The 12,406-nt window shown below is 43.1% G+C and overlaps 1 protein-coding gene across 1 annotated transcript in view; it reads right to left on the reverse strand.

Annotated features, from left to right (window-relative positions):
• Window positions 1-12,406, reverse strand: part of ntng1a (netrin g1a) — a 99,823-nt gene that overhangs the window by 13,339 nt on the left and 74,078 nt on the right. The window contains exon 4 of the mRNA XM_061094320.1: window positions 3,626-3,652. Coding sequence (XP_060950303.1) covers window positions 3,626-3,652 — 27 coding nt within the window. The remainder of the gene's footprint in view (window positions 1-3,625; window positions 3,653-12,406) is intronic.

Below are 12,406 nucleotides of genomic sequence, written 5' to 3' on the forward strand. Positions count from 1 at the left end.
GGACTGCTGTGGGCAGCATCACCTCATAACTACATACAAGTCGGTATTTCCGTGTCAGGGAAATACTCTGTGGTTTGGAAATGGAGAGGACTCAAGCAGAGGGAGGAATATGGATAAGTTTTCTCATCCTGCCCCTTCATCTCTTCACTTGATCTTTCTGTCCTTTCGCCACTGACTTCATTAATCATGCAATCGCGGGTAATTAACATCCAGCGGCGTCCTGGCAAGACGCCGATCAGCCGGGGTATGACGGCTCGTAACGAGGCTGGTTTTAGAGATAATTCATTTTACACATGGGGAAATGCTTTTGACCTTTTTAATTACAGCACCGGAATCTAGTTTTACTTTAGCTTTGACTTTATCAGGACTACACATTGATACCTAATATTAACAGTCTTTGGTTTGAAGCTGAACATAAGACTATCCCATAAACTCCTGTTTTATTCTATTTCTCTGGTTATCGGTGACAACGTGGCGTCTCCAGCGGGTTAAAGTCAGCGGAGGCTCTTTGAAAATGACACATTTACAAATAGAGAGCTCAAGAAGGTGGGCACACCACATCTCACACTCAGGGCTCACAGCTGCAAACCTGTACAGTGGTGTGTGTGTTTTTTTCATAAACAACACGTTTGCATTTCTTTGGGTGTCATCAAAAACAATATTACATTCAGCGAGTGAATTAAGCCTGACCGGCACTGCCTGGATCTATACAGGCTCCTCGGTAAAGTAACTTAATTTTAATTATCCCATGTTGGCCATTGATTGGATTTAACACACATCTGACTTCTATTCATTATTTTGATTTGGAGAATGTTCAGGTAAGGCAAACTAAATGAGTGGTGATGGCTTTTAATCAATGTCATACCCGTAATGAAATGCAATCTTACAGAGCCAGGGCTGCTTTGTGTAAAAAATATTAATTTCACTTTAATGGTCCACATTAGACAATTCTGCCTGGTTTAATAAACTTGGAATAGAATTGAGAAAAGTCAATAAGGAAATCTATTACCTTCCAACAACAACATGAAAAGTGGAGTGTTACATTTTTTTTTTTAGCTTTACATCTCGACCATTTAACAACATCAAGGACGTCCTCGGCTTCATTTTATGCACTTTATTCTCAGGTCTTTAAAGATCGAGGACGTGAACCAGGCTTGTGTTTGCACAAACATCCTCACCCTCTTCACTGAGTTGCTGTTTGGTTTTTAGTGAGAGAGACTGCTGTGACAGTACGGCCACTTGTGGGAACTCTTAATCCCTGCGGGACAATCCGGATGATAAGTGAAGACGGTGGTTTGTCGGAGTGTCCTTTCTACATCGCCAACTCCCCTCACCCAACACACAAACACACACACACACACACACTCACACACACACACAGATTTATCAGCATGCGCACTCTTCCCTTAAAAAGGATTTGAGGGTCAGCCTTTGGACATGATCTGGCCTGGCATTTGGATGGGACGGAGAGGAATCATGTGGATATGTATGCATGTACAAACAGCATGTATGAAGAGCATGCACACACAGTCGTACACACACACATGCACACACACATATACACACACATTATAAACTCAGGCCATGCTCGTGGTTGAGGCTTAATTCCTTCCGTGAAAGGCAGTGGTGGTGGAGGCAAGCAGTTGGAGAACACCAGGGGGAGGAGGAGGAGGGAGTTTCTTTCTTCTCGGCCACGTGTCCATTTCTGATTCTCGACAAGGCAACAGACTCTACAGCCAGTGTTCACTTCCTGTGTCGGCCGCCACTCTAAAGCCTGATTAAAAACCACCTGGGAACAATCTGTTTCCACCCAGCGTCTGTCACAGCACGTCGTGGGAAACTTGCCCAGCGATCGTCTTAGCCCTTAAATGGTGAAAACAAGAGCAGTGTGTGTGTGTGTGTGTGTGTGTGTTTGTGTCTGTGATTCCAACGTGTCCCTTGGTAAAACACCTGACCATTAACTTAATGTTGAGTGAAAGTAAGGCACTAGCATTGTTTTTGAAAATATGAACATTAGCACATATAATAGAGCTTAAAAAACAGTTTGATGTGTTGTGAGACACACTTGTTCCTTTTTTTGCTGAGAGTTAGAGGGGAGGATCAAAACCACTGTCACATGGAATAAGGAGACTGATACAGCTTGTCTCTTTTTCACACTTCTTTAGATTAAATAATCAAGACCTGATGAGTTTAGCTGGGAGCTTTAGATGTCTAATCATCCTTTATCTATACTGCTTGTCCTTAAAGGGTTGCAGAGGGAGCTGGATCCAATCCCAGCCAAGATTGGGTGTGAGACGGGGTAGAGGTTGAAAAGGTCACCAACATATCCCAGGGACATAAAGAGACAAACAACCATTTACAATCTTACGTATATGGTCAATCTAAAGTCTCCAATTAACCTAATCCCCAGCCTGCATGTCTTTTGCAGACATATGGAAACTCTACACAGAAAGGCCCGGCCGGACCAGGATTAAAACTGGGTCCCTGGGCTCCACCAGCATGCCAATCTTTATTTAGAGCCAAGCTAAGGCTGTACCTCCTGCTTTGAGCCTTTATGATAAGCTGACCCAACTGTCTCCTGGTTCCAGCTCTATATTTAACAAACAGATAGTGATCAGTCCTCTCAACTAACTCCCAGCAAAACTAAATAGAAATTACCTTGAAAATCTGTGGATTACAAATGTTGTGACCGACAAAAAGGGAAACTGAATTCATAATGTTTTCAAATAACACTGCGTGTCTAAATCCATACCTATTGCATTAAAGCAACAACTCTTACAACTAATGTTTGGATGAAACCAGTGGACGTCCATGACTCACTAAAGGCTGAGAATAGATCTGGAGCCGACAGTAACAACTACAGGCAGCTTTGGTGTTTATCATCACTTAACAGGAAAGTTTATCACTGGGCAAGTTTATCAGAAACTTCTCTTTAACCAGCCGCTCTATGTGGGTCCGGGATTGGACAGGGAGGGGGTGACAAGCCTGATCAATGTGGTGCCCCCGGGAAGCGAACAGACTCAGTGGGAGCAGCTGAGGAGAGTGGAGCCAGGCTGTGAATGCACTTTGACTTGTTCAATACAGTCGTGCGGTTCCTGCACCACACAGCCTTCCAGGCAGCGGTAACCTGAGTCATGGCACCTCTCTTCTTCCTCCTCCTCCTCGGGGGCTACTGGTTGACGAAGATAATACCAGCCGAGGCGCTCGTGGCTCATATTAAAATGACCTCCTGTGACATTATACCACCAGAGAGGTCCTGACACTTTAATAAAGTCTAGATGCCATTTATTTATAATGCATTGGGAGAGAGGTAAAAATAACAAATGGCATTCGGCATTCAGAGCCAGGCAAGTGTTATCTGGTTGAGTTGAGTCTGGATAAACTAAATGAACAATAAAAAATTTGTTTAAATACGTCCATATCATGAAATATTTCTTACACCCACAGACCACCACAAAAGAAAAAAAGAAAAGGTTATTCAAGCTTTGATAATTCTTCGTAGGATTGTTGGAATCAGAAATGAACACTTGGCACAGAGTTGAGGAGGATGTATGCTGCAGGGTGGCACAATAGGCAAAGCAAAGCATCAAGCATTCATATGGATCCTTTGTAACTGTTTACTTACTAACTGGACCAATGTTATTAGGAATACCTGCAAGAGAGGAAGAGAAAAAGAATTACATTACAGGCATTAAACTGTGTTACTGCAACATTTCCGCCTAGAAGTAAACTGTTGATCCTGATCCATCAGGATGAGCTGGAGACACCTGGAATAATGTATAAAGTGAGTGCTAGTGGTCGTGTGAGTGTTTAACCATTATTCAAGCTTCACACTTTTTGTTTGATCCTGCTTTCCTACGTCTGCCTTGATATCTGTACAAGAAGAGCCAGGAAAAGGACACATAGCAAATGATAAACATGTCACAAACTCGTTTTGGGCTCACGACAAGTCAGGAATAAAGCAAATCTGATTTAATTTTATGAAACACATCGACTCTAAAATTGGTACTAAAAAAACAATTTGCAAGATCATGGATGTACCCGGGCTTGATTGCTGAAAAACCAGATAAACACAAAGTTTTCTTGCTTTCCTGTTTTGAAAAAGCTCTGCACACAACTTGAAGCATGCCAACAATAAAAAAGTGACAGTGCATTGTAGAGCTGTTTGATGAATCTGTGATGACAAAGAATAATTCTGGGGTTTCTCTTGAGCATTAACACAGGCCAAGGAAACAGCCCATTCCAAACAGGCAGAGCACTAGTGTTTTAGTAAAGTCGCACACTGCTTTCAGACGGCTCCCGGCACATCAGTCTCTCAAAAATGTGCTGCCAAAGACACATAATGCCGAATGCACACACACATATCAAATAGCATCATAGATGGCAAACAGAGCCCCTGACGCCAAAGGAAGACATGTCTTATCCTGCTGCCTGCCTGTCCCTCCATCAAGCAATCCCTTGTGCCAGACAGCCACTGAGCAGATAATACAGTCTGTCTCATCCCCATGGTGACCAGATCTCCCCCACACCAGGCAGCTGGCGGCCTGTTTGAGGAGACTGAAACGTCCACACGCCATCTGATCCAACTACCAACATCTTAGTTTGGGTCATATTTGGGTCTGTATATGTGGACGGCACACTCGTTCACATTTGCAGGAAGGAGGAAGGAGGAATTTGCTTCTGGGAACATCAACGCCAGCTCCACTTTTTCCAATCATCCTTTTCAGCAGAAGCCAGCCCTCCCATTCGCTCTACCCACAAAAACAAACAACCCACTCGCTATAGGAGGGGAAGCCTTCTGGGCAGCAGGAGAAATGCACTGATGTAAACTGCAGCAGAAGAAATAAAATAAAATAAAAGAGCCCTCTCTTCTCTTTGCTTATATCTGTCTCGTCGCCAGCTCAGCGCCAACCTACGGCGGAGGAAGCTGAGGAGGCGAGCAGGCATCTGTGTGGCCTTTCATCTGATGGAGCTATCAACACGCAATATCCTGGGAACCTGAGGATTTCCTAAGTGTGTGTGTGTGTGTGTGTGTGTATGATAGTGCGCGTGGTGGACTTTGATCCAACTCCTGTCATTCAATCACTCTCCCTCTGATCTCTGCCTGCCAGCCGTATTTAGGAGCCAAATCTGTGGCCTGTCCGAGAGCAGTGAAGTACAGGAGGCTGCGCTGACACGCGGAGGCAGAGCATAATGGATGTCAAACCTCAAGGGGCTGAGCAGATGCTAACCAGGAGACAGGAAGGACAAGGACAAGGACGATCAGAATCGCAATCACCTTAATCACCGAGTGCAGTTTGATCTGGCAGCATCGCTGTCATAATACGAACACACGGTGGAAACTTAAAACAGTTCCCATACATATTACCTGTGGCTGGACTATTCTGTTTTTAATAATTCCAGCAATTGCTGCAATGGAATTTTAATCTGATCTCATTAGATTATTAATTTGCAGATTGAATGGAAGAGCATCTGAAAAGAATCATGATTCATGTTTTCATAGTCTGATCACTAATTAAAAGCATGCATGTCTTTGTGAAAGCTGATTAAATGTGTAATTGCAATAAGTGCAGGTGACGAGCTCACACCTATAAATAAAAGTCACTACAGTGAGAAGAACATGTATGTAATATTTAAATAACCATCCCCCCCTCATTGTGGCAACAGTAACCAAGGATAGTAATGTCAGATTATCTTGATCTACTTGCACATATATTGCAAACTATGGTCTTTTTCACATCTGAAAGTCTGATGTCTTTGTTACATTGTTTGCATTTGATTCAAACATCGCAATTTGGGGATTAGACTAAAGCATTTTGTATGACATCCATACATCTTGTGGTCACGTGATCTGTGTCTTTATATACTTGACATTTAGCGGTTTGTAGACAGGCAGGTTTGTTTGAACAGGCAAAGACTTCATGCAGTCCTGTGAGCTGCATCTGCTAGTTTTATTATTAGCTTCCACACTTGTTATTTTGGTTTAGACTTAACTGAAAAGTCCGAAGGTGAAAGTGGCCTATTAGAACTTACACTGCTGAACCAAACATGCGATGACAAAGTTCCTTTGCGCTGAAAATGTGAGACTGGAAGTGTTTTGGCCCTGGAACTGAACTCTACAGAAAAGAAAAACTTAGCCCAGAGTTTAAAAAGGGTCCAGTTAAGTAGCTGATAGAGGAATAATACACAGGCACCATCCGCATCTCGTCCGAATATATAACCAGAATGATTTTTTTTTCTTTATAACAGTGTTTATTGAGAAAACTATCACGAAGAGCTGCAAAGTAGTGCCGGCACATGACTGATGCTTGACCCATGAGTGACACTTCCAATAAGACCATGTGTATATCAACATTGTGAAAAATCTACTTTCTTAAACTACTGAGAAATAGTTGCTGCATGTACTTACCTACAGTCCTCCATGTGGTGTGTTGATCTACTGCAGTATATTGACCATTATTTCCCTCATGTGAATATAATGTATTTGTTATATAAGTGTTCCTTTAAAAAACATCCCTTTGTTGAATTCGAGGTCAGATAACCATTTCTCCTGAGTCCTGATCCGGGACACCAATTCCGTCCGTTGCAATTATCTGCTGCTTTATGGACTACCTGTGGGGTTCCAGCAGATGTCCGGGATCCCATGTTGGGTCATTCGATTAATTTTCAATCACCATCATTTCCAATCCCGTTCACCTGCCTTGCCCCCGCCATTACGGGCCACGGCTGCAATCTAATTGTGTCCTATCGTACAGGAAGAGCATTAGGAGCCGCTTATATGACGGTGTGCTCCATTGATTTTTACGAGTCGTGCAGGGATCACGGTTTTGCGAGCCGCTGGGTGGTGAACATGATCTGCGAGGGGCCGTGCGATTCACTGAACATGATACGTGTGCATGTGGGGTCAGCACATGCCACACGCACAAATGTGACCATTAAAACACAGTAGAGGGCCTGAGTCATGGAAGCAGCGACTGATGTGCAATAAATGTCACTTCACAGAGCGGGCGCGGCCACAATTCCCACTGCTGCATGTCCATCCTTCACTGGTTGGGTTCCAGTTACGCTGTCAACCATCCAGGACCATCACTGTAACCTTGCTAATGGGTTATCAGAGAGCCATAATGGAATGTTCAACCCATGGATCTATTGGCAAACTTCCCATTTCCTCTATGAACACGCTACTCTGTCATTTATTCAGCCTTAGTGTGTCCTTACACGTGCAGAAAGAAAGTTGAGAGCACATTCAGCTGCTGGTCTGGAAGTCAGTGCGTCTGTGTGTCTGTCTGTGTGTGTGCGTGTGTGTGTGTGTGTGTGTCTGTGTGTGTGATATGGGCATTATTACATTGTGTCGGTCACTATCCATTCTGTGCTGACCTTCGATGTGTCTCACCTGTTTGCCTTGGTGCTTTACCTGGACTGCTCTGAAAAAGGGCTTATCTACCGAATTTCCACTGCAGGCAAAGTTGGTAATTACTTTCCCTGGCGACCGTCATTTTACAGCAATCCATCATCATCTGCAGCTCTTTGGCCGCGTGCAGCCCAGTGACGGTGACAGGCATTGCTAACTGGTTAGCTTCAGAAAAGGCGGCCAAAAACACAAGCGCCCGGTTTGCAACCTGATTGAATTCCTCCAGAGTAAAATTACGGGCTTGCCTTGCCGGAGTGCCCCGGCTGGCTCGCTTGCGCTCAATGTGTAGATCGGAATTGAAGGTGGCAAGTCTTAAAGTGCCCGGGAGCCGAGTTGGAAGGAGCACAGTTTGAGGTTTCAGGGATGGAATGAGGCGTGTACGTCGGAGGTGGCAGAAATGTTGGGGAGAGGGAGGAGGGGGGAGGAAGGAGAAATCTGGAGATGGAAGAAACAAATATTTGAAAGAAAGATTACCGTCACAGCTGCACAGAGCCGAGATGTGGGAAAGACAGAGTAAACAAGCTCGGTCTCTGGGGTGGATGGGGGTGTTATGAGGGAGAGAGAGAGAGAGAATGTGAGCATGAAACGAAACCAAGAGATGGAGCGAGAACAGGCGGAGGCAGCGGAGGCAGGGAAGAAGGAGCAGAAGAAGGGAAAGGGAGAAAAAAAATGGTGGTATGGAAGGAGGGCAGAAGGAGCACCGGAGTAAGAGGATGCAAAACAACAGGCAGTGCTTTTTACAGAGAACAAAAGGAGGAGAAATGGGATAAAATGTAAATTCAAGCAGCCGTGGAAAAAGGAATAAAAGCAGAGATGAGTGGGTGAAGGTGGATGTGGAGATATGTGCACATGTAAAGAATGTTAAAATGTTTATGTGTGAAGACGCATAAAGACAGTAGCACAAGGCCCAAAGCAATTATATTTAAAGGGGAATGTCTCTCAAAACAAATATTTTCTTTTTAATCAAGTGATGCTAAGAATAAATGGAAAATTCCCCAGTTTAACAGTAATGTAGATAGCTGCACCCAGGGCTCATTTAACAATCACTCCATCGATATATTCAGTTATATGCTGCAAAAAAATTCCCATGAAATCTGAATCTCAGTTCCTGACAACATGAAGGGAACATATATGACAAACATATACAATAAAACCATATGTGCATATCTGCAGAAGTGGTTGTTTGTGTTCACTCACAAAATAATGAGACCAGTTCCTTTGGGATTTGGTCCTCCCATTGAAATGTACTTCCTCTGCAAGAGGGATGATTAATCACAAAAGGTCTATAGGTGTGTATGTGCAAATGAGTGTGAGGCTATATACGTGTGTATGCATGTGCATGTCCGTGCTGTGCTGTTCTGCTTGACGTTGAGCGGCGTAATACTTACTTAATTACTGGATATACAGTTTTTTAAATCTCGGGTACATCTGTTTAAAAAATGGAAATTGACTCATTCCCCACAGTCATTATGAGTCTTTCTCTTTGAAATCACAAAACGCACTGAAAACAGAGGCACTCTTGCCAAATGAATGCGTTTACCCAGGTGTCACTGCCATAAAAAAGTGATTGTATCTATTCCCATTACAGACAAAAGCCAGATGTGACTTTTGTTAGTGGGTTTTTTGACCAGTGGAAAAGGGGCTTAAGTGAAGTTGTTAACTCGCTAGTTTAAATTTCAGAAGCCAGGTAAACCCATTTCGATTGATTAACCAAACAAGCCAAGTCATATTTGTGTTAAATCTCTACCTCCACAGTCGACATGGTTCTTTGGCCTCTGAGGTTTGGCCAGATTCTGTGTACATCTATGAATTACGCGTCCCACCAGTAGGGGGAGCAAATCTAGCATTCTGTCAATTTAATGATAATAATTTAATTTGTGATTGTGACTGTCAACTGCAGACGTGACAGTTATTTTTGTCATCTGCAGGAGATATTGGGCGTTTTCAGTGGGATAGGAGAGGAGGATGAGTGCTGATGTGGATCTTCTTTCCAGGCAGGCGATGAATCATTACGGCGAAATCCACTGCATGTCCACGCCTCTCACCGCTTTGATCACAGGAGATCCATAAACTCTACGGCTGGCTCCGGCTAAATCTGAGCAAGTGTTTCCTAATCCTGCCCTGACAAGGAAATCTATTCTTCTTATCAAGATACAAACAGAACTAATGAGGACAATTTCTCCCTGGAATGGATCGAGATGCAGGACGAGTGCTACGAACCCCCCCCACTCCCCTGAACCTGGCACAGGCCGGGATCCACAGCCACTGAGGTTATTGCTGCCAAAGGAGATTCGACCAGTTATTAAATCCGAGGGTTTGCTTACTTTCTCCAACAGCGCAGTGAATGTTTAATGGCTCATGTTCAATAAAGACAGGAAAGATCATATTCTGTGTGCGTTGTTGGACCCGAGCACGTTGTGTTTGCCTGTGCTTAGGCAGAGATCGGATCACACTTTAACACAAATTAATGCTAGAGAACCAGCTTATTGATTCACATGCTTTTTTTCTTGCCGGTGAAAATAACTTCACCTCTCCTCTCGTCGCGTAAAGAAACGTCACAGCCATCACAGAGCGTCTCTCTTTCCTTTTTGCACAATCTCAGCTTGTCTTTTACTGGCAATGGCTTTTTCATTTGCACTGACGTTTATCCTGGATGGAGTCGGGATGTGTCTTCAGCTGGAGGAACAGCTACAAAGTTGGCAATCTGCAGTGCGATTGGAAATGAATAATGTATGTAGGGCATGCAGCGAATCCAAGTTTTCTGTTTACAAAAGAGCGCCCCACAAATTGGACATAATTAGCAATTACTTTACATTATATTACAGTTAGTGGCAAATTAAAAATGTAGTCTATCAGCCTCACACGATGAGGTTGCTTGTTTTCTGTGTTAGCTTGTTGCAGGAGTCGGATGTGCCCCAAGACTTTCACCCTTCCATGCATGATGCTGCTATTATTTCATTAATTTCTCACCGTCAACAAGACCCAACCCTACAATGTGAGTCAGTAATGTCAATAACAGTGTCGACAGACTTTGTATTTGATTGGGCAGCACAGAACTGTTTGAACAGGTTGTGATCATCTGAGCCGTTTCCAGCAGGGAAGTTTATTTCTGTTCTCCTCTGATTATAGTGACTGAGATGGACAGGAGCAGTGACCGATAACTGATGACCATCAAAACTAAATAACATTTTAGTTTATTACAACTGGGTTCAAACTTTTACAACCTTGGCTGAGGAGGTTATGTTTTTAGCTGCATTTGTTTGTTTGTCTGTTAGTAAGCAGGATGATGGATTATCATACATTTTGGTGGAAGGATGCAGTATGGGTCATGGAAGAGATTTTTAGTTTTTTCTGGAAGAGACATTTTTTGGTGCAGATCCACATCAGGAGCTTTGTTTCCACTTTTCTTAACATTGCCAGATCAATATGTGCCTTGATTTCTCAGAGAAATCTGGACAAATATAAAAATATAAAAAAAAAATAGGCATGTTTAGGGGACTTAAATGAGGTTTCATAATTTACATTCAAATTATTATTAATGAAGTCCGTGATTTAAAAAAAAGGTCTAATTAGTTATTATCTCTGTTATCCAAAAGGCAGTCCATTTTGACAAATTCCCCTTGTGTGAGACTAATAAAGGATTATCTTTCAAATTAAATGTACACAACACACAAATATTTAAGCTCATATTTGACTTTATAATTATGTACAGATATGAATTAACTTGTACAAGTTTGGAGACTTTTGAACTCTGCACAGCTCCAACAGGAGTAAACAGTTGAAGCGACCCAGACTTGAATAACTTTGTCGAAAAACGAAAAAGTCAAATTCTTCAAAATCCACTTAACTAAAGACTTTACCATTTTCCTGTTATTGTAACATAGCACTTCGGCGAATGTCCTAACTAGTACGTTACTGCAATTTCCAAAAATATTGTAAGTTACATGTAAATGACGTATTGCATCATGCACGTAACCCACAATGCAATGCAAATTGCAGTAAATTAACCCCAAAATGTATCTTGTATCTTGTAGTATCTAACTGAAAAATACAGCAAAGGTTAACAGTGCATTTTCAGTTGGAAACAAACTTTTCAGACACCCCCCCCCCTCCCCATCCATCGTCAGCCCATATCTCCCTCAGCCTCCCTCAGCCCTACAGTGAAATGAACTGCCATGGTTAATTCTCCAACTGATCCCTCTCCTTTTGTCTCCACATCGGGAGGAAGCGAGCGTGAGTGAGACGGTCAGGGGGAGGTGGGGCGAGAGAGGTAAAGCGAGAGAGACAGAGCCACCCCAGACGGCTGAGTTAGCTCTGACAGAGAGTGATGCCCACTTCTCCTCCTTCTATCTCTGCCATCCTTTCCTTTCTTTATCACTTTTTAAACCCCGCTTCTTCCTCTTCTCCTGCTCCCGACACGGCACCTCTGTAGAACGACATATCCACCCGCCCCCCCTCCAGATGATGATTCATCGATCTCCATATCGCATCGGATGTCTTGATGGGCATAGTAAAAAGAAATTAAATCTTAATTAAATTTTCATCTTTGACAAATTTGTCTCTGCGGAGCTGCCATATGCTCCTCTGGGTTCGGGGGGGAAAACACTGAAGAGGAGATTTTTTGGATCGGTGATGGAATGAGCTTGAAAATTACACAACAGCACAAAGTGCATTTTTTTGTCAGGCTTGTGCATTTCTTTCTACTCTGGAGGGACAGCCTTGCATTCCTATAGATTTTTTAGCAGAGTTATTACATTATGGATTTGCCCCCCCAAAAGACAAAGTATAATAATACAGTTTATACCGAGACTGTTTTCTCCTCACTTGCAGGTGGAGTGTGTGTGTGTGTGTCCTAGTGTCACTACGAATGTATGTGTGAGCATGCAAGTCTGGATGAGCACCTGTGTGTGTGTGTCTCTGTGTGTGTGTGTGTGTGTGTGTGTGTGTGTGTGTGTGTGTGTGTGTGTGTGTGTGTGTGTGTGTGTGTCTCTGTGT

The sequence above is a fragment of the Limanda limanda genome, chromosome 20 (genome assembly GCF_963576545.1).
Source record: "Limanda limanda chromosome 20, fLimLim1.1, whole genome shotgun sequence".
Classification (NCBI taxonomy): domain Eukaryota; kingdom Metazoa; phylum Chordata; class Actinopteri; order Pleuronectiformes; family Pleuronectidae; genus Limanda; species Limanda limanda.